Raw genomic sequence first — 22,876 nt, forward strand, 5'->3', positions numbered from 1 at the left:
TGAGCTCTGTGCAGCCTCATGCCTCTGTGACACTTCACTGCTCAAGGCTCAGATGTAATCCTGATCCACACAGCAGGACGAGGAGCTTCTTGGCTCTGTGATTGGTCCACATATGAGTGTTGTTGTTTTGTTGGTGGACTGACTGCGTCCACAGAGCGTTTCATAACGTGTCCCTGCAGCGACGGCCGCTCGCAGACGTTTCACATGTTCAACAGCTGAAACGGCTTCATTCATATCACCGCTCCAAAATAGTTCCACCCCGGAGGAAGGTTAACTCCTGTTCCTTTAACTCCTGTTCATAAAGAGGACTCATCTGCAGGATCACAGGGTGAAGACATGTGTCTCCATGACTTCACTGCAGCGAAGGCTCTGAGCACGCTTCAGCCCTCATCGCACAGAAACACCAACTAAGACACTCATTTACAAGTTTTCTGTCGCATCTAGTTTGTGATTGTCGTGCAGATTTTTTTATAAGAGAGAGAGAGAGAGGGAGGGAGAGGGAGAGGGAGGGGCGAGTTCTCCACCACACAGGCGAGGAGGGAAAGAGAGGAAAGAAGGAGACAGAGGAGGAGACAGGAGAAGAGAGGGACGGAGGGATGACGAGCTAAACAAAGCAGCCAGTTCTGAGGCAGCACTCGCATGTAAACACAGAGAGAGAGAGAGAGGGAGAGAGAGAGAGGGCCGAGCGATCAGCTGCGCAGCAGTATTCCTCTCTGTTCTCAGTGCGGAGGGCGTCTTTGCACCATGACAGCTGGAGAAGGTAAGAGCAGCTTTTTTCTCACAGTCTCCAGATTTGAGCGGCGCAGAGATTATCCTGCTGATCATCCATCAGGGAGAAATAATGTTTGTTATGTAACCTTGCCCCCCCCCCTCAGCTGTGTTCTCACTGAGGCCCCCCAGGCTGCATCTTTCTCTGAAGGCTCTCTGTCTGCTGCAGCTGCAGCGCTCCGTGGACACAGCTCATGTTTACTGACACACAAAGTGATAGTTTACCTGTTTTTATCTGAATGGGCGGAGACCCAACACGCTGTGTTTATTCTTCAGTGGGTCAGTCCAGATGGAAACTCCTGCACTGATTGAACAGCCTGACGAACTTTTCAGACATGTAACTTCCTGATTCAGAGAGGAGGATGGAAAGCGCTGTGATTGGTCTGCTTGATATCAATGAAACAGTCAGGATGCTGCTTTGGAGAAAGTTTACGCAGCTTACGATATGCGTCATCTAACGTTTTAACACTTGTCCCCAAAAAGACCATGAGGACGTTATTTAACAGGAAACATCTTTGTGCATCAGATTCCTTTTTTAAGAGTCAGTTTGAACCTCCGGTCCTCTGTGGACTCCTGCTGCACCATCAGACATGACTGTTGTTATCCTAGTCCATTATAGATCTCCTGAGAACGTCTCATATCTAACGTGTCTTATAGTGTACGTCATGGTGTGTGTGTGTGTGTGTGTGTGTGTGTGTGTGTGTGTGTTATATAAAGCAGATCAATGCATAATGCAAACAGCAGGCCTCAGATAGAGGCAGTATTTATAACCCGAGAGAAGACCGCTGACCAGCAGTCACGTCTCCAGAAGAGTCGCCCACTCACTCCTTCGTGCTCTTACCAGAAACTTCTGGATTTTTGTTCTGCTCGCCCCTCAGACACAAACGATGACTGAGACTCGTCCTCGTCTGAAGGAGGAGACGTAACAGGCTTAGAAATCTGTGAAGGTGGAAATAAATTCCCCGGATTATTAGATGGTGGAGACCCACTTTATGTGTTCAATACACCAGCGGGGGATGCTTGAGCTCTGTGCACAAGTGTGTCTGTGTGTGTGTGTGTGTGTGTGTGTGTGTGTGCGCAAGTGTGTGTATGTTGAATTGGATGAGCAGGAGAGAGACGAATTGCTGAAGAAAAGAACATTTCTTCCCCAAGAGCTAACGAAGCTCTTTGATCACTCACACACACACACACACACACACATGCACACACATGCGCGCACACACACACACACGCACACACACACACACACACACACACACACACACACACACAAAGAGTGGATTCTCTGCTTCGGGGAGAGCTTAACGTGTTTTGTTATGCATGTGTGTGTGCTGGTGTGTGTGTGTGCTGGTGTGTGTGTGTGCTTGTGTGTGTGTGATTGTGTGTGTGTGATTGTGTGTGTGTGCTTGTGTGTGTGTGATTGTGTGTGTGTATGTGTGCTGGTGTGGGTGTGTGATTGTGTGTGTGTGATTGTGTGTGTGTGTGTGTGATTGTGTGTGTGTGTGTGGGTGCGTTGTGGTGCTTCTGCATGTGTATCTGCAGCGTTTGGCTGCAGCACAGTGTGGAGGAGGCTCTGGATCTAAAGCTCTTTATAAAGCGTCTTTGGGAAAGAGATCAAATGTTCTGAACACTGGGGAAGAGAAAAGTTCTTTTCTAAATGACTTTCTATCTTTGAAGGAAAGTGTTTCGAGATCTTGCTTATATTTAACGAGTACGAGGAGTTCAACAGCATGATCTGACTGAAAGAGAAATCTATCAAGTGATTGTTTTTCTCCTGTAGATTAATAGTGTGGAAGAAGTCAAATAAAAACTAAGCACATATTTACATATGGAAAAATATGTGTGTGTGTGTGTGTGTGTGTGTGTGTGTGTGTGTGTTACAAAAGAGGATAAATGTTGTTCAGCTGACTGAACGATGCTCTTGTCTTCTTCGACTGTCTGCAGAGTGAAGGGGTCAGCCGCTCCTCTGTGCGTGTGACCCTGAGGATTAAAGGGGGTCTTTGAGGGGCTAAATAACAGACTGCTGTGTGTCGCAGTGGACACGGGGAGAATGTCAATCTTTAATAATTAAACACACTTCTCTTTCTCTGTAGCTGGAGCGGGGTTAGTTTAGAGTTTCCTCTGTTCCTCGTGTGTGGTTGGTGATGAAGTCTGCGTCGGGACAGCCTGCTCATTGTCTGCACAAACAACCAGCCGGCCACAATAACGTGTTTCTGTGCTGTGACAACATCTCTCTCACACTGAATGTCTTTTCTTCTCACGCGTACTTGTGCAACATTGCCATGCAGAGATCGGCCTTTTATTGTTCCTGTGCATGCTCGTGTTGCACGATAAGCTGGTGGGAACCGGACGTTGTTGTTTTCATTATAAAGTACAGAGGAGAAGTTAAGGAGTTTTTTCTACTGCAGAAACGTCTGTTTTCATGTTTAAAACTGTTTATTGTGTTGATTTCAAGTAAAACTGTTTTGCTCCAAAACTGCTTTTTAGAGAGACAAAAAAACACATTTGGCTTTAATTTACGACTTTTAAAAGTCAAATATTCTGCAAAATAAACTTCCCCACGTTCCTCTGACTCTAACATGTGTCTCTAGTCTGTCTCCAAACCCCCCAATGATGAGAAAAGTCCATCCTCTCCGTCTTCTGCCTGCTCCACTTTTCAGAAAATGTGTGCTCAAACATTCCGTTTGGAGATGTTCCCTTCATGACATCACAAAGGGCAGTAGCCCCTCCCCCAGGTGGGTGACACTCCCACAGCTAGGTGTTTGTTCTGCCCTCTGAGTCTGCCTTCTCACCGTAAACAATAGGACATGGAGCCAGAAAGCAGCGAGTACACCCGAGCCCTTCCAGAGAGGGGGCGTGGTCAGACACAGCTCATTTACATATTTAAAGCTACAGACACAGAAACAGCCTGTTCTGAGCAGGGCTGAAATAGAGGGGTTTATAGACATGATCAAATACAGGATCAGAGTGGATTTATAACAACACACTTCACACACATGATGAAGAGGAGATGTGACACTTAAGAGTCAACAACCCCAAAGCTGCAGGTTTGTTTTTTATTCATCAATTTTTCTGCACCATCATCAGCCTCTCTGGTTTGTCAGCAGAACAAGATGTCTTTGTTATGACATAAGGCTGATCAGCGGTCAGCTGTGTGTTATGTAAGCACACAGGCTGCAGGGTAGACACCCGGCCTGCGTGAAGGACAAAACCCCGCAGCCCTCGGTTTCTCCTTGAACTTTAGAGAGACACATAGACTGAACTAAAGCATGGAATAAGGAAAGGAGAGAGAAAAGAAAAGATGAATCTATCACAACGTTTGACTCTGTTTGTCATTCCCTCTTCATTTCAGTTCAATCTGAAAGACATGTCAGTAAACGTGTCTGCAGAGCTGCACTGAAAGAACAGATTCAATGGAGAGGTGAAGGATGTAAAACAGTCGTGTCATACAGAGGAGACCTTTCCTCCCTCTCACTGCTGCTATCAGGCAGTACAGAATATTTTTTAAATGCTAACTTTATTTTCAAGAACTTCTTTTTCTCAATCCCTAAACTTCTTTGAGAGCACGCTGAGGGGGGAGGAAATCCTTCCCATTATGTGAACCTGTGCTTTAGGAACAGATTACTGGTGACTCTGCAGCTTCAGCAAGCTCGAGTCCTGACTGTGCTGACACCTAGTGGACATATAAGGTACAGCAACCTGTTTTATCCTTGACACAGATGTGTCCTTACTCTGTGGATGTGCTTTTAAATCACAGCAACGACAAACCCCTGGGACCTTTTTTTGAATGAACTCTGTAAGACAACATTTTTTTTTTCCACTATTTTCGTGCAACTACTTAGATTTATTTTCCACCAGTCAATCTTTAACATGTTACATGGAGCTTAAACCAAGATCAGAGGTTCAGTGAAGGACCGTTGTGTCCTGTGTTTGGTGTTTATGCATCTTTCTATCTTGTGTTTAATACATGTGACTGCTGTGATTCAGGCCACAGTTTGGACGTTGCCCGTCAATAAATCAATCCGTTTAAAGGAGCAATCTGTAAGATATCTCCTGACTGAAATGATAGTGTGACCTTAAGATATGATCAGACATTAGGCAACATGTTGATGATCAGGATCCTTCCTGCTGCAGCGTGCAGCTGACAAACCTCTGTATGTTGCATACAGCTCTAATTGCTCCTGTGACTCTTGGACAAATCACCTCGACAGTTGTGCCAGCCTGATGAGACCGGCCCCTCTGACGGCTCTAATCAATACTTGCTAAGTGTAGCAGGGTGCAGTTCTGTCTGTTCAGCTGATCAGGCTGTTAGCCTGCATGTAGCGGGCTGAGCTCACGTGTCTCTCTGTAAAGGGAGCATTAGGATCATTGCATTTCTATTATAGTTTGTCTTAAAGGAAAAGAACGGCTGTTTGCAAAGTGGTCATGTCTCAGGGGACAAAAATCGACTTAATTCAATGACTGGAGCTGCCATTTTAATTTAGTGTAAAACAGGTCCTTGGTTCCTTCATTGGTTCCTTGGTTGGTTCCTTGGTCACTTGGTTGTTCCTTGGTTACTGGTTCCTTGGTCACTTGGTTGTTCCTTGGTTACTTGGTTGGTTCTTAGTCACTTGGTTGGTTCCTTGATCACTTAGTTGGTCCTTGATCACTTAGTTGGTTCCTTGGTCACTTGGTTGGTTCCTTGGTCACTTGGTTTGTTCATTGGTTACTTGGTTGGTTCCTTGGTCACTTGGTTTGTTCATTGGTTACTTGGTTGGTTCTTAGTCACTTGGTTGGTTCCTTGATCACTTAGTTGGTCCTTGATCACTTAGTTGGTTCCTTGGTCACTTGGTTGGTTCCTTGGTCACTTGGTTTGTTCATTGGTTACTTGGTTGGTTCCTTGGTCACTTGGTTTGTTCCTTGGTCACTTGGTTGGTTCCTTGGTTGGTTCTTGGTCACATGGTTGGTTCCTTGGTCACTTGGCCGGTTCCTTGGTCACTTGGTTGGTTCCTTGGTCACTTGGCCGGTTCCTTGGTCACATGGTTGGTTCCTTGGTCACTTGGCCGGTTCCTTGGTCACTTGGTTGGTTCCTTAGTCACTTAGTTGGTTCTTGGTCACTTGGTTTGTTCCTTGGTTGGTTCCTTGGTCACTTGGTTGGTTCTTGGTCACATGGTTGGTTCCTTGGTCACTTGATGGGTTCTTGGTCACATGGTTGGTTCCTTGGTCACTTGGTTGGTTCCTTGGTCACTTGGTGGTTCCTTGGTCACTTGGTGGTTCCTTGGTCACTTGGTGGTTCCTTGGTCACTTGGTTTGTTCCTTGGTTGGTTCCTTGGTTGTCTCACTGGCTCCTTGATTTCTTAGTTACTGTTAGTTCTTTGGTTCCTTAGTATGTTCATTGGATCCTTGGTTGGTTCCTTTTTTGGATCCTTTGCGCCTTTGATCGCACCTTGGGTTCTTTTCATGTCACATGATCAAATCTTTAGCTTAGGTATCGTCTCCTTAAATCCTCGTGGTCATTAAACATCCTCTTTATGCTTAGTCACATCATTGCTGAGTGTGTGATCTCATAACATCAGAGCCCTCCCTCTTTTCACCACAAGGGTCTCTACAGTCCAACAGCATCACCGCTGATGCTATTGTGAGCCACACACACACACACACACACACACACACACACACACACACACACACACACACACACACACACACACACACACACACACACACACTCGCATATTAACAGACACTTTCTGAACTCCAGGAGCGAGGCTTAAGGGATGGTTAGTCTGGCACTTTGTCAGAGCGCGGCGTGCAAACAGAGGCACACGCCGATCTCACACACACACACACACACACACACACACACACACACACACACACACACACACACACCTTCCCAAACAACCACACACGCACACACACACACACACACACAAGCGAGTCCCTCCTGCCGACTGAGATGTGAAAGGGACAGAGCGTGTTCGAGGCTGCAGCAGAGACATGCTAAGGAAGCTGATGTGCAAGAAAATCTGCTCCAGTAAGAACGACGCCTTTTCTCCTTTTTCTCGCTCGACCACGTCTTCAGCTCGCCTTTTTATCTCTGTCGTGTTTCCTGCTTTAATCTGCTTCATCTGGCTGTTCTCTGCCTTCAACCTGTTGCCTTTAGTTCCTGTCTTCTTTGTTTTCTTCTTGTTGTTGTGTCTGCTTCTGTCGGTCTGTAGACGCAGTATTTCCTCTCTCTTAAATGAATGAATGAGAACAGTGTTTGAACAGCTCAGAGCCGAGGTGTTATTCCTTAACAATGGCTGATTGTAAGTCAGGTCACGTCATTTTGAAGTTCTATATTTAGAGATTTAATGATTGGAGATGTGCTTCAGACTCCGAGGATGACTTAAACATTATGGAAAGAAGATGAAGTATTTCATGTACTGAAAACTTCAAGACAGGAAGGAAGGAAATGCAGTCAGTGGATATTAAGATAATTATATACACACCATATTTAGAGTTGATTTTCACAGGATCACCAAATATATATTTTATACATTTTCTCTTAAAGAGACAGTAAGCGATAAACTGCAAACATTCCCTTTATCATCCTGCCTCAGCTGAACGCAGCCACCCTGCCCCGGGCTAATCCCTCGTGTGAGTGGTCACGTTGGGCAGGTGACGAGGACGGTGGGGGGGGGTTCATACATCCATGCAGGGCTGCCAAACCAGATTAAAGTCAGATAGATGGATAGATAAAGGCTGAATGGACACACAGAAACAAGCTGACGGATTGACCATGCTGCATTAGAGGTCATACGATGCAGAGATGACTCAGGGGCGATGAAGAGGAGGAGAGAATGATGAAGCATTCCACCTCTGAGGGGAGCGATGATCATTTATTGATCCTGATGGGAAACGACGCTCACATCACCAACAGCGGAGAATATCCTGACGTGTCATGATTTAATCAAAGACATCATGCATCTGCATTCTTCTTCCTCTGTCATTGCAGATAAGAACTTTGAGGATGAAGACTCTGTGGACGGAGGCCGGTCCTCCTCTTCTGCTTCATCCAAAGCGCCCCCCAGTGGCAGGAAGACTGTAATGACCTCCGTCAGGAGACCCAGCTCAGCCTCAGCGAAGCCTTCAGGTGAGGGAGGCGATCATTGAGGAAGAGCCTGCTTTAAGGAAAGGTGCTGTTTTGATCTGAGGAAGTGTATTTCTGTGTCACAGGTAAAGAAGCTGCTGCGGGCGCTGTGGACGAAGAGGATTTCATCAAAGCTTTTGAAGATGTTCCCACAGTCCAGGTATGCAAAGTGACCTTATTCTGTAAACGGATTCTCTTCTTCAGGTCGGTGTCGCCCGGTCCTCTTGACTGCGGCGGGTAGTAGAGCGAATCACTCCCATGATTCCCCGCCAGCCGCGACTTCATCTCTTGTTATTGTTTGGATTCAGAGCCCCCTGGTGGCAGATTTTAGATACTGCGTGTTTAAGACTTCCAGATACAGAACGTTTGGGAAAGTGTAAACGTCTGCTCTAATGTGGGACACTGACTGTAAATCCTGTGATCGACTGAACTGACTTTGGGACAAACACTGAAATGATTGACGGTGTCTTTTTTTGTCTTTAAGAGGAGAATCCTGCCAAAACAAACTCTTTTGTTGCGTACTTTGTTTCAGTGGGAAATATTCTTTATAAAGTATATCATGTGACTCACAGCATTTAGAGAGAGAGCTGGTCACAAACCTCCTCTGCTGCTTGATTCATGTTTTATTTGGATGTTTCAGGAAGAATCACTGAGCTCTCGGTTTCAGCTAACAAATAAACAAAACGTCATCAGCCTCTTTCAGTGTCTGTCTCCGGGCTGAGTTTGACTTAACAAGCTCTGTGATTCAGACCGGAGGGATCGACCCCAGAGATTCATCAACTCTTCCCTTCTGTTTTTCTGTTTTTAGATCTACTCCAACAGAGAGCTGGAGGACCAGCTCACTAAGATCAGAGAAGTGCTGTCTGACGACAAGCATGACTGGGAGCACCGAGTGGTTGCGGTAAGACCCGGAGAGCAGCTGTGTTTAGCTTTTAGTTAGTTCAGGAGGTCATTTTGTTGACTGTCTCGTTTCTCTTCAGCTGAAGAAGGTCCGCTCTGTCATGTTGGCCGGAGCGACGGAGTATGAAGGTTTCCCTCAGCAGCTGCGTCTCCTGGAGGCGTCCTTAAAGCTGTCGGCTAAAGACCTGCGCTCACAGGTGGTTCGAGAGGCCTGCATCACACTGGGGTGAGAGCTTCCACTTTAACAATGTGTCTAAATCTAAAGCTGAACATCAGAGAGTGAAAACACAGACGAGCTTCTAGAGAGGAGGAAACGACGTCAGGAGCTTGGAGTTTCAGACACACAGGTGCTCTGGACGTCTGCTCTGACTAAACCCAACAATGAGGACAGCCTTCAATGTGTTTGTGTTGTGGAGGGGAAGTGACCTGCACCAGCTGGAGAAAGACAAACTGGATACAAAGCTCCGTTCACACGGTGATTTTCACCCCGACGCTTTCCAAACTCAGAGTGAGCTAATGTGTGGACACATGAGAGAAGCTGCACGCTTCACATCAGCTCATGTTATATCTTTAATGTTAACTCGCCACCACCTTAAAAAGTGTAACATGCAGCACTTCTTACGCTTTGTGAAATCAACACAGTCGGTTACACTGCCTCTACAGAGAACGCTTATATCGAGGATTGTTTTGGGCTTTTTTACACCTTTTATTAGAAAGACAGAAAGAGTGGGAAAGGAGCCACAGGTTGCATTATTTATATATATATATATTTATGGTTTCATTGTTGAATTATATGTAAGATATTAGAGCCTAAACCTTCAGTATGTTTTTATTTGAGTGCGAAGAGCAAAGATTTACGACCCGATGGAACGGGCGTTTTAATGCTACTTAAAGGTTATCTTTTCATTTCAGAGTCGTTCAGTCTTCATTCATCCGTCAACATCAGCGCTGACTGGCAGCACTGACATTCACTTTGCAGGGAAAAACAGCTGTTTGACATATCTTCTCTCCACATACTTGAGCTAATGAACATGAGCCGTGCTCGGGTGTGAAACGAGCAGCACGCTCTCCAGCCAAAAAGCATCCGTCATGTAGATCTTAATACCACCCTGATGAGGTGGAACAGCACAGAAAGAGCAGCAGGCTGATGAATCGACCGGATCATGTCGACACCAGTCAAGTTTTACATCGAGTCTAAACTTTCCCACAGCTGAGGCACAACATGTACTCACTTCAGTCTAAAGCTTATCCTCTGTACTCTGTCGACTCGACACCCGTCCGCCCTCGCGTACATTAAATCCTGCTGCTTATAAGAGATGATTTTCAAACACCGGTAATATGCACAGAGACATGACCATACATGGACGTCCACCCTGCTGCTGATCAGATGTGGTGCAGCTGTTGTTAATTTCACCGGTGCATTGTGCTGTGCAGCCAAACGTGTCGTTTGTTTGGAAGTGAAAACAAACTAAAATAAAGAAGCAGCTCAGCCTTTATTTGAAGAAGTCAGTAACAATCAAGAGCCTCTAACATTTTATTGTTTTTCAATATAGTTTATTTGCACATTTTTTAAATAAAAAGCCAAACAGGAAAATAACAAATACAAATAAATCAGATGTGCATGTGTGCATCTTTATTCACTCTGCAATTAAATGACCTGCAAACACAGAAGAATTCCCATAGAGCCAAACAGGACATGCTGTATGTAGGAAATCAGACTATTCACTATGAATCTGTGTGACATCAGAGCATGTTTGAGTCTCATCTGAAAAAAGACATGAAGTCATGAAGTACAGATTTGTGTTCAATAATTTGACTCCTGGTTATTTTATCCTCGATCGCTCAGTGACTAAATGTTCTGCTGTCAAACAGAACAGACACAAGCATCCCATAATAATCTGTCTCTCCACCCGGCAGACATTTATCGTCCCTGCTGGGGAACAAGTTTGACCACGGAGCGGAGAGCGTCATGCCCACCCTGCTGAACCTCGTGCCCAACAGTGCCAAAGTCATGGCCACGTCTGGGATGGCCGCCATCCGCCTCATCCTCAGGGTCGGTGTTTGAGAGCGCACGATGGAAGAAGACACAAAAACCAATGATTACTGACTGTTTGTTTGTTTACAGCCTGTTTTATGTCTTTGTCCTGCAGCACACACACTATCCACGTCTCATCCCCATCATCACCAGTAACTGCACGTCCAAGTCAGTGGCAGTGAGACGGTGAGAGCACTAGATTTAAAGCTGCACTTATGGTGTCACAGAAGAAGAGTTCCAAGTCACATGATTCAAATAACTCAGGGACTTTTTATTTCATCAAGTGCATGTTTCTTTTACATGAATGAAAAGTTCATAAAGTAAGTTTTCTTTTGCCCCTTTCAGACGCTGTTACGAGTTCTTAGACCTGATGTTGCAGGAGTGGCACACAAACACACTGGAGAGGTAAGTTTGGAGCAGCGTGTGCACTCAGACTTTGGGGAAGTTGACGTGTGAGAATGAAGAGGATAAAGCGGCGTAACGTACGCGCGTGACATTTGAGTTTGCTGGATGCACCGCTGATGAGGCCCATTAGACTGATGAGGCCCGGGAGAGCTGTCATCATCAAAAAAACCCCCCCGGCGACTTTTCCTCCTTATCCGTTACCATGACAACAACCGCGGAGTCTTTAAAAAGGCGTGCGGTAAAGCCTGTGGGTGGTCACACTTGCCTGTGGACCACAGGAGGAATCAAACCGAAGGAGAGCAGAGGAGATAGTTTATTTATCGGCTTCCAGGAGTCGTCCGTCTGTGTTTCTTCTTTTGTCATCGTGACGTCGGCTTGAGTTCTTGTGTCCTCCTCACCATGTTCCCGTACTATCCCAGACATGTTGCTGTCCTGACTGAGACCATCAAGAAGGGGATACACGATGCCGACTCTGAGGCCAGATCCATCGCCAGAAAGTAAGTGTCTCTCCTGTTTCTTTTTATCTCAACAGATTAGTTCATATTACTGACACAGACGTTTCGTCTCTGTGGCCCGATTTAAAGACGATGAAGAGGAAGTGCTCGCTGCAAGAAAACTTGGTGTTAAATCACTCAGACTTTAATTTAAAGAAAGTTAGAAATCAGCCTTTTACCACTTTAAAGGTAGAATATAAATGACTGTAACGACACAGATCAAGCTGCTGCAGCTTCTCCTGACAGCAGGTGCTTAACGTCTCCGAACTCACAGACGGTGAAGCACGCTCTGCGGATACTTGGGTCCCTTCTCCGACTTCTCGTGTGTCAAAAAAAACAACAAAAAAAAATCCCTTGTGTTGCTCGTGTGTGAAACATCCAGGGAAAAGTTCAGACAGTGTTCGCAGGATGAGAGCTTGCCTCTACTTCCTGTGATCTCCGCCTGTAGAAGAAGAACGCCTCGCATCCCACCTGCACAACCTGCAGTGAGAAACTGCCAGACAAATTTCAACCAATCAGACGCATCTCTGAAGTTTGGACCTCAGATGGTAGAAAGCATGCTTCAGACACGGTTCACACATTCACTGCAAACAGCTCGGCGGCCCACCAGCTGTGAATCAATGCACAGCTGAATCTTTAGCGTCTCTGTGTTTTATAGACACTCTTAGTTATTCTTTAACGTCTCTGTTTTTGTGTCATGAGAGTAAAAACAGTAATCACAATCGTCCCCCCCTCGCTGACTTTTAACCTTCCTGCCTCTCTTCTCACCTGCAGGTGCTACTGGGGTTTCCATGGACACTACAGTCGAGAGGCGGAGCACCTTTTCCACGCGCTCGAGTCGACCTATCAGAAGGCCCTGGCGTCTCACCTGAAGAGCTCGGACAGCATCGTGTCTCTGCCTCAGTCTGACCGCTCGTCCTCGTCCTCCCAGGAGAGTCTGAAGTAAGAGCAGACGAAGCTCCGTTTGAAGCCTTTCATACTGTCACGTTGTCTCTGACGCTTCAGCTCGATTCAGAGACACAAAGAGCGAAGAACAGAAAACAGGAAGAGTGAAGCTCGTCTCTTTGTCCACTCAAAGATTCAACTTTCACTGATTTAACCACAAAAACGTCTCTCCTATTAAATATGAATGAACACACGTGTAATTATCCTCAGATGAGCATGAGACCATGGAACACTCTTACACAGAACACACACACACACACACACACACACACACACACACACACACACACACACACACACACTGTTTGATCGTTACCCGGTTTATAGATTCCCTGAGGAGCGTGACGGCCAATGACCTCATAGCCATGCATCAGAAGTGTGTGTGTGTAAGGCTGAGCCTTGCTGTTACTTTTTAAAGAATTATTTCTGTTTTCCGTTATTGATGTTTTGTTTTTTTTTCTTTTTACTTTTTGGCAGATGTTCTTTTTTTTTCTGAGGCCGTGAACGGAAAATCAAGAAATTAGACTTGAGTTATTTTTTTTAAAAGTTCATCTGTGTTGAATTACAGTCAATGTTTTCTCTTTCCTTTCTTCTTTTATTTCTGGGTAAAATGAATTTTTTATTTTTTTTAAAAAAAGGGCCAAGTACATATTTCAGTTTTGGTTGCTGCTATACGTGTTTTGGCCACCAGAGGGTGAAGTGCACTATTATCAGGACAGGGTCTGTGTTATGTTGGGCAGGAGGAAGGAAGCCGACTTGTCCTGTTTTATCAGACAAACAGAAATATAAACGAATCAATCCTTTTTTCTAACTCAGCTTCAGAGATGAAGAATAATTCTCTGGAGCTCTGAGGTTGAATCCCTCACTCATCACTGCGTGTTGAGAGCGTGTGTCGGGTGGTCACACCCTCTGACCTCCATCCGTCACGGGAGGGCACTTTACATCTTCAGTCCCCTGAGCTCGTCTTACAGTCTGTGTTTCACAAACATCTGGCTGCAGATGTTCTTCCTGATATGTTACGTCGAGGTCAATGAAAATGTTTTGAACTCATAAAGACAAGACAGGAAGACTTTATTTCCACTTCCTGTTTCTGAATCTTCTGTGCTCAGAATAAATATCGAGAAGTGGTAACTGGAGTTTGTTTTTGTTTTTCAGTCGGCCATTGTCTGTGAAGAGCGTCATTGGAGGGAGCATCACCAGAAGTAAGCCGTTAGTCGTTCTTTGATTCTTTGTGTTGGAGTGAGCGGTGTGTAAATATATAGTGAGATAAAAGTAAACATACAGTGAAAGACTTCACAGCAAGCTGCACTTGAACTCATCGTGTCTGTGTTGTAGGTAAGCTGGTGAGCTCCAGGGTGTCTTCGACGCCGGGTTCTCTGCAGCGCTCTCGTAGCGACATAGACGTTAACGCCGCCTCCAACGCCAAGTCCCGCCTGTCCACCGTTCCTGCCTCCTCGCCGTTCGGCTCCGCGGCGGCTCTTCCCCCGGGGTCCTACGCCTCCTTAGGTAATTCCACGAATTCATGTACTTTATTCATCCTTCAGGAAGCGGAGAGCAGGCCACTGCATGGCGATGTTTCACGCACTCGAAGTAGGGATGACGTGCTTGGCTAAAGTGAAGATCAATTAATGTAGCAGAACTCCAAGGAGACTTCTGTCCTGTCTCTTTTCTTCTTTAATAATCTTGTTGTCTAAATATCTTAACAGGTAAAAGTTTTCAAAACATCCAGTAGTCTGCTTCGGCCAGCAGCTGAAACTGGCTGTCATGGCTTTAAAGGTCACATATTATCAAAAACTTCTCCACGTTCCTCTGACTCTAACATGTGTCTCTACTCTACAAACCCCCCAATGATGAGAAAAGTCCATCCTCTCCGTCTTCTGCCTGCTCCACTTTTCAGAAAGTGTGTGCTCAAACAGGCCGTTTGGAGATGTTCCATTTATGACATCACAAAGGGCAGTAGCCCCTCCCCCAGGTGGGTGACACTCCCACAGCTAGGTGTTTGTTCTGCCCTCTGAGTCTGCCTTCTCACCGTAAACAATAGGACATGGAGCCAGAAAGCAGCGAGTACACCCGAGCCCTTCCAGAGAGGGGGCGTGGTCAGACACAGCTCATTTACATATTTAAAGCTACAGACACAGAAACAGCCTGTTCTGAGCAGGGCTGAAATAGAGGGGTTTATAGACATGATCAAATACAGGATCAGAGTGGATTTACAACAACACACTTCACACACATGTTGAAGAGAAGTGAGGACACTGATTGAACCTGTTTAAAGATGAGGAGAATATGTGACCTTTAAGAAAACATGAATTCTGTTAGTAAAGCAACAAGCTCTAAAGTCATAATTCAGAGGTTTATCCAAGCGGCTGCTCTCCCATCATGATGAAGTATGAAAACATTTTCTCCCGCAGTCACTGGCTTTTATGGGCCTGACTCTGGTTATTAATGAGTGCTGATGTTGTCATTAGACTGCTCTATCAGCAGGAACTGTTTAAATCCTACACTGGCATTTTAAAACATAGATTTGATGAATCCCCCCACAGACCACATGACTGATGCTGGCTGCTCAGGTTTAAACGTAGCTGTGATCTTTTTGCCGTCTGGAAGTCTCTCTCCCTCATTTCTTCTTCTCCGATGAGTCCCAGTGGCTCGTTAACGTCCATTACTAATGATGATGATGAGACCCCATGCTTACCCCACTCACTCCTGTTTCTGCTTCAATTGCTACTAATGTCTGACTCTGCACCTCTCCTCCCACTTGCTGCTGCACCACCTTTCTTTAATGCCCAAAAGATGGCACTACTGGTAAAAGTGATGGTAAGATCTATGTGCCTCTTTGTGTGTATGTGTGTGTGTGTGTGTGTGTGTGTGTGTGAGAATTTTGCACAAGAAGTGAGAAGCAGTGAGAGTGTGTGTGTTTCCATCAGATGTCACTTGCTACACATTAACATCCTTTGCCCCTCCATCACCTGTGTGCTCTCTCCCTCTCTTTATCCCCCCCCAGTGGTCGTCAAATATGTGGATCTCTGCATGGGTCTCTGTCTGCATGGACTTCCTGACTGTAATCCTAACACTTGTTTCCATCTCTCTGTTTCTAACACAGCAAACAAGTCTGACGTCATTGTTTCAGAAAGTTCAACCACACAGCGTTTCAGCTTCTGTGGTCGAAGAGGTTTCTTAGATTTGCTGATTTTCTTTTTGCAGACGTTGAGGAGTTCTTCCAGCAGCTGGTGCTCGGCAGCTGTCACAAACTAAAAACTCGTGCCAAACTTCACAGCTTACCCGAACCTTGTACGCCGTTCTGTTCTGTTGTGAGAAGAAAATAGAAGTCCACTCATCCCTTCCAGTATTTGACATCGCCTGATCAATTGGTGCATTAGATATAAATGTCATTAAAGTTATTAGATTCATTGTTTTTATGTTTTTGCTGATTGGATTGGATGATAGAAAGTAGAGCCCGACTGATGTGGAAGTTTTCAGGATGATATCGATTTGAAGGACAAGAAAGAATGTGATGCAGATAACGTTCTTATATCTATCTGAAATCTTTAGTGATAGATATAGATAGACACATCTTTATATTGATCCCTAAGATGCAGTTTCCAAACACTTATTAAAAAGATTTTAAATGAACACAAGATGTGGTCGCTCAACTGGAAAGTACACATCAGCGCTGGTGATGATGCTTGTTGTAGTCCGTGTAGCGCCCTCTGCTGGTGAAAGAGATCAGCACTTGTCATACAATGTGGCCATTTGACTGCAGAATAAATCTAGAAATATTGGCCTCAACAGAATTAGCCGATACTGATGCCGTCACTTGTGCTACTGGCCAATTTCAAGTTGGATGTGGGAGATTAAAGCTGGGAGACGACGTCTCACAGTGGATTGTTAGCTTACACTTCCAAACAGACGTCTGTTTAAAGTCGTTGGTTCAATGACTGATGAGAGGGTCCAGGATTGCATTACAGCAGATTTTGACTTGTTTGTTTTCCTCCATCATATAAAATGCCAGCTGCAACACGAGCACAAATCTGGTCCCAAACACACAGTGAAAGATTAGACGCATCCCAACCATGTTGAACCTCAGGTTGCACATTACAAGGACAGCTGAGACTGACTTGGACCCAGGTTTGTCTGTTTCTCTCCTGTGTGTGTGTCTTTAGGGAGGGGGGGGGGGTCTATCCCCTCATCCAGGTCGTCTTCATTCTGTTCCTCTTTTCCAGCTTCTCTGTCGAGGTTAAAGAAGTTCACGTTGTCACTGTTTTTGTCCTCCCCAGGTCGTGTTCGTACCAGGAGACAGAGCTCGGGCAGCGTGGGGGGCGGGGCCAGTACCTCTGTGGTGGACAGCAGGGGGCGCAGCCGAGCCAAAGTTGTCTCCCAGTCCCAGCGTATGTACCGTATAAACAACCAGCACTTTCATCAGAATATTAAAAAAAACACATGTAGCATTACAGTGTTTGTTTGCACTCCAGTCTCTTCCTCTCATATTTCAGTTATGATCTTTCTGCGACAGCTGCGAGATCATACCAGATGTTTTTGCTGTTTATGGATGCAATGTTTCTCATCTCCCTGAATAAACTTACAGTCACTCACAAATCTTGTGTGTTTGTGCAGGTGTGCCGACATGCATGCACACTATGAGTGTTTGTGTTCTAAGTATTCAAAGTGTGTGTGTGTGTGTCTCTTTACTCTGGAGATCTGTCAGCGACACGGCTGCAGCTGTCCAGAGTGCATGCTGGGTAATATCAGTAACCCCCCTTCTGTCTCATTTTGACTGTTCTCCATCCTATCCTGCCTATTGCTTCCATCACCCAGGATCCAGATCAGCCAATCCCATCAGTGGTAAGGCCTCAGCCTCATCCAATCACAAGCAAGACGCCCCATCTTTAAGCACCGCCCCCTCTAGCACACACAGATTTGCACGCCGTCCCACCCCGTCACCACGTACAGTAGCAGCATGCTCCTCTCATCACAGTCTTTGTTTTTGAAACGTTAGTCCCCTTCACACTTTGGGAAACCGTTGGGAGTTTTCTGTCAGCCATTTTGTTGTTGTTGTTGTTGTTGTTGTTGTTGTTGTCACTGTTGTTTCACAGCCTTTTATGTTTTTATTTGTAACTTGTTGATGTCTCCCCAAAGCACATACAGTAGAGTACCAATCCAGCCCCGCCTCACCTGTGTGTGTGCAACATCTGTGTTTGTAAAGGATCGTGTAGCGTCCTGGACTTTTTTATATTTTTGGGCCTCTTGGTGACTCGTGTGTTCAAAAAGTTTTGGAGCTGACTCCATCTCCCCAACACGCCCTCCTCCTCCTCTATTCTCCACTTCTCCTGTCAGGAACGCTTCAGGGACTCACATAGGTCTACAGAGCTGTCAATCATGACGTTACACCTGCTCAGATAAAACGCACATCAGGACGTAAATCACATAAATCAGCATTATAACTTTAACTAGATAGACCCAGGTCCAGTCTGCTGACATGGAGGAGGCGGGGTTTATGACATGCATGTCAAACTCGTAATATTTTGGCTTCACTCCCAGGTGGCTGTTTCTCTGTCCATCTTAATACACACTGGAGCCAATTCAAAACTTTTTGGACAGTCATACAAACCCTTCGATAAATATGTAGACAATAACAGTAATATAATATGTCTTTACTTCTCTTGGTGCACGACGTCTGATGGTCCTAGAAGATTATTCATTCACCTACAAATCCGTAAAAAAATGAAACCAAGTTTAAAGTTGACATTGACTGCAGATTTCCACCTGCTCCGTGCACGCCGCTCCAGCTGCGTGTTTGTTTTCAACTGAGCTCGCTGCAGCACGCGCCGGACAGGAAGTCAGACGAGACCACGCACAGAGCTTCCAGTCAATTTAATAATAGTAATGATAATGTATAGAATCCTGATCGTATCATCATACTGTCAGAACAGGAAGCAGATCATCGTTAGAAAGACAACACAACATGCCGTTTGCATGTTTTCCTTGCGTGATTTAGTCGTTCTGCTGCGATGTGTTTGCAGCTAGTCGTGGCTGTGTTCACGCTCCAGAGACCGAGCAGGACTGTGGCGCTCACACGGAGTATGTGCAAATTCACAGTTAGATAAATACAAATAGAGATGTTAAAAAAACGGTCTCAGACTGACTTATAGTCCAAGCATGTTTTGAAGTTCTCACCTCTCCTCGAACATTTACTAACCAGTCTTCATGTTTTTCTTCTCTCTGCCAACAGCTGGCAGTCGCTCCAGCTCTCCAGGAAAGCTGCTCGGCCACAGCAGCTACGGCCGGATCCCTCGAGCCACGGTGTCCGCCTCCAACACGCCACTGGACAAACGCAGCAGGATCCCACGCAGCCAGGGCTGCAGCCGCGAGACCAGCCCGAGCCGCCTGGGCCTCGGTAAGCCCTGGACCCCGACACTCACTTTACACACTCTTCTAGTTCAGAGCACGTCTGAAGGATGCTTCTGACTCACTGTCATGTTTTCAGGTGATCAGTCCCAGATGTAAGAGCATTGTTGAATCATGTGATCACTCCTTCTGACTTGTTGAGCATCTGCTCTCTCTGCTGCGAGGACGAACAGTCGTACAGTCATTCAGCCAAATCTCAGAAATGGGTAATGCTGAGAGAAAGAAGTTCAATCACAACTGTCTGGTCCCATGTTGAACTCCTATGGTTAGAAAATATATACTTTATAATTTAACAGAAGCATTCGTGGCTTCTTATCTCCTCACAGTGAAACACAATGGGTCAAACACAAATTTCATTTTTTCCTCTTAAAAACTTAAATTTACAGTTTGAACCTTCAGATCTAAAACATCAGAAAACTCCACGTTTGATTTTTTTTTAAAGAACATCTTCACATCAGACTGTTTTACTTTACTTTTCTATTCTGAGCTTCTTCAACCCTCCTGCAGGATTTACATGACTCAGCATTTCTGTGCAGGACGTAGAAAGTGTGGATCATGGTTTCACTCTTTCAGACACTTGAATCTGATGAAGACCTCTGTGTTTTCACGACTTCACTGATGTGGCATTTATTACGCCTGCTGGCATTACCTGAAGGTGATCCGCCTTGATCCTTCCTTCCTTTGCGCGCCCCGGGTCATTTTACTCGTCAACCAATGGGCTCCCTGCTTTGAAAACGGTGACGCATCCATTCAGATTCTTTATCACCGATAGCTTTGTTGACTCCTGTTCTTGTGTTCGTGGAGCTTCGACAGCAAGGATAACGCACGCACGTCCATTTCTCTTATTTCCTTCCCGTGTGCACAATCGAAGCCGATTTAGCTGCACAGGTGACGCCGCTGAGTCGAGGCGCTGAGTCGAGGCGCTGCAAAGCTGCGGTCACGCCACTTTAGCTAACCTAAGTACACATCAGAACTTGTATGAAGCAGACGCACAAAGTTCACCATCAGTCTTTGTTGCGTCTCCTCTCTCACAGGAGACACATTTTGTGCGTCTGATTTAATAATGTAAACGAGTCGCCCCCGACAGGCCGTCGAGCAGAATGCATGCTTACAGCGCTTCAGCGTGGTGTTACTTTTGATCTCTTGTTTCCAGTGTGTGTTGTGTAAATGATGATGTTTGTTTACAGGGTGGAGTTGATGAGGAGCTCATGTGTGATGTTTGTCTCTCCATACGTAAAGAAGCTGACACTCTGTTCTGTAACTAATCATGACCACGTGAGCTGCTCGTTCTAACCTCTACTAGCAGTGTGCTGTTCCACCCGCTCATTCACTCACTTTTGATTCTGCTGCGGCCTCTCTCTCTTTTCCTTCCTGTCCATCTTTGTCTCCTTTTAGATTTTGACCTCAACAGATGCAGTCAGTTTATTGTCTCTGTGTTTTTATTAAGCCTGTTTATTAGGCGACAAAATCTGCATCACACTACAGGACTAAAGGCCATCGCACGCCGAGTCCGTGTTTTTTTTTTTTATTATCAGAAATTCTTGAAAAATCCTACAATGTGATTTCCTGGATTTTTTTCCACATGCTGTCTCTCACTGTTGAAGTGTACCGATGATGAAAATGACAGACCTCTGTCATCACTTTAAGTGGCAGCACTTGCACAGTGGCTGGCTGATTAAATACTTTTTTGCCCCACGGTAGGCTTCAACAGAAACACATGAAATGAGACCTCAAGTTTAACCTTTAAGAACAAAGCTGCACATTTTCTTTTTCGACCTCCCAGAGCTCAGTGAGTCAAATAGATGCAGTAAATGTTTCATGATAAAATGCCATGAAACAATGAAGTCTGTTATTTCACCAATCCACATCCTTCCCCTTTGCTTTAAAGTGATAATAGAAGTTTGAGATTAATTTAGTATCGTAGAGAATCAGGGATTTACACTCTCATCTTCTTCTTCTTCTTCTCTGTGACCTCTTCCTCTCGTCCCCTGTCTCCCCCTCATCTCTGAGCCCTGCTCCTCCATGAATGCACACTGACCTTCCCACCTAACTTGTTGTCCTGACAGCCAGCCTGTGTGGTAAAGCTCTTCTTCCTGCTGCTCTTCCCTACCGCACGCTAGCCCGGAGCCGTATTCCCCGTCCCAGCATGAGTCAGGGCTGCAGCCGCGACACCAGTCGCGAGAGCAGCCGAGACACCAGCCCCGCTCGGGGCTTCACTCCTCTGGGTGAGTACTGCTGACCTATCAGCTGTCCGGATATCTGCCCAGTGAGCGTCCGTGGGGACAGTCTCTCCCCCTTCACTGGGTCCTCTGGCTGTCCTTCTTCTGCCTGTGCATGCACTAACTGAAATCCTCTTTATGGGGGGATGTTACTTCACTCAGTCTTTTTTGTTACCTCCTAATTCAGTCTGGATGCTTTAGCTCGAACTGTCTCGTATAAGATAGATAGATAGATAGATAGATAGATAGATAGATAGATAGATAGATAGATAGAATAAGAAGTGTCTCATTGAATATTTGAAAAAGCCGTAAAGGATGAACTTAAACCAATCACTGCAGGCAGAATGTAGTGAACCTGCACGATTGGCTTCATGTGTTTTGTATGTATAGTAGTCTGACCTGATGCTCGTGGGACTCTGGAGGACAAAGAACACATTATTCCCATCTTTTTCTTCGAGCTTCAACAAGTTAAAACATGGACCTGAACAAGTCCTGCGTTATGCCTGGTGGTCGACGTCCTCAGAGACTTTGTCTTCGTACTGAAGTCAAAGTGATGCATGACAGTTTCAGTCTGAGATGAAGCTACTGACGCTTCCTGTTCAGTTGTTGCACAGAGATTTGTCTGACTCCAGATATGATAAGATCAGAGGAGTAGCTGATGGTGGGTAGAGTCTGACCTCTGACCTCGCAGGCTGCTGTTACACCTGTCACTAACCCTCCCCCCGGATGTCACTTCCTGTCCCCTGCAGCCTCCCGACGTCACTCCCGTTCAACCAGCGCTCTCTCCACAGCCGACCCCCACGGCCAGTCAGGTGACCTGCATGCTCCAGAACCAGCCGAGCCTCCCATCCTTCAAGCCCCCCCCCCCCCCCCCCCCAAAAAACCCCCCCCCAAAATCCTCATCTCGTAGGCAGTGTTTCATTTGAGCGAGCATGCGTCTGTCGTTTTGTTTAGTGATCATGAACACTTTTATTCAGTTTTTTAAAAAATACAGGAAAGGTAAGAAGCAGTGGTTTCTTTAGCATGTTCAGTCTGCTTCTCCATTCGTCCTCATGTTGCATTTCCAGTGCCTCATTCATACTTTTCAGTGACTGTAGATGTGTATTGTCTCATGACGTACGACTCGGCGTATCTTTTTTATTTTATTATCTTTTTCAGTTCGTGTCCGCCTTCAAACTTTTTTTTTTTTTTATCAGCTTGTATTTGTGTTTTCTCTCTTCGGTGCTCTGCAGTCGTCATCTCGTCTTGGTCATCCTCCATTTCTGTCATGACTTTTTTTTTTTTTTTTTCATTCAGCTTTGGTGGTTGGAGACTTGACTTCCTCTCTGGGGATCTTTTCATCTCAATCACTTTTCTTTGAGTTCTCTTTATTTCAATGTGTCAAAAAGACTTTTTATTGTGGTCGCTACAATAAAAAGCGTCCTTGCTTTTGTCTGTTCAGGTAAGTGACAGCGAGCACATGGACTTTATCTGAAATCATGACTCAACACAGAGATGGAGAAATGATGAAATACATTTATAACTCCCTGCTAAGTGCTAATGCTAGCTCTCTCATGAGAAATTCAGCCAGCCTCCCAGATGGCTGCAGTAG

General features: G+C 45.5%; 1 protein-coding gene across 1 annotated transcript in view; it reads left to right on the forward strand.

Annotated features, from left to right (window-relative positions):
* clasp1a (cytoplasmic linker associated protein 1a) overlaps positions 1 to 22,876 on the forward strand; it is a gene marked incomplete at its 3' end in the record, with an annotated part of 57,474 nt that overhangs the window by 21,638 nt on the left and 12,960 nt on the right. The window contains 18 exon segments of the mRNA XM_079357994.1: positions 7,353 to 7,410; positions 7,748 to 7,885; positions 7,969 to 8,042; positions 8,691 to 8,783; positions 8,863 to 9,008; positions 10,700 to 10,835; positions 10,933 to 11,003; positions 11,163 to 11,222; positions 11,642 to 11,719; positions 12,491 to 12,658; positions 13,817 to 13,863; positions 13,997 to 14,167; positions 15,455 to 15,478; positions 16,939 to 17,049; positions 17,477 to 17,503; positions 18,891 to 19,055; positions 21,133 to 21,291; positions 22,035 to 22,097. Of these exon segments, the coding sequence (XP_079214120.1) occupies positions 7,353 to 7,410; positions 7,748 to 7,885; positions 7,969 to 8,042; positions 8,691 to 8,783; positions 8,863 to 9,008; positions 10,700 to 10,835; positions 10,933 to 11,003; positions 11,163 to 11,222; positions 11,642 to 11,719; positions 12,491 to 12,658; positions 13,817 to 13,863; positions 13,997 to 14,167; positions 15,455 to 15,478; positions 16,939 to 17,049; positions 17,477 to 17,503; positions 18,891 to 19,055; positions 21,133 to 21,291; positions 22,035 to 22,097 (1,789 nt within the window).

The sequence above is a fragment of the Symphodus melops genome (assembly GCF_947650265.1).
Source record: "Symphodus melops genome assembly, chromosome: 12".
NCBI lineage: Eukaryota > Metazoa > Chordata > Actinopteri > Labriformes > Labridae > Symphodus > Symphodus melops.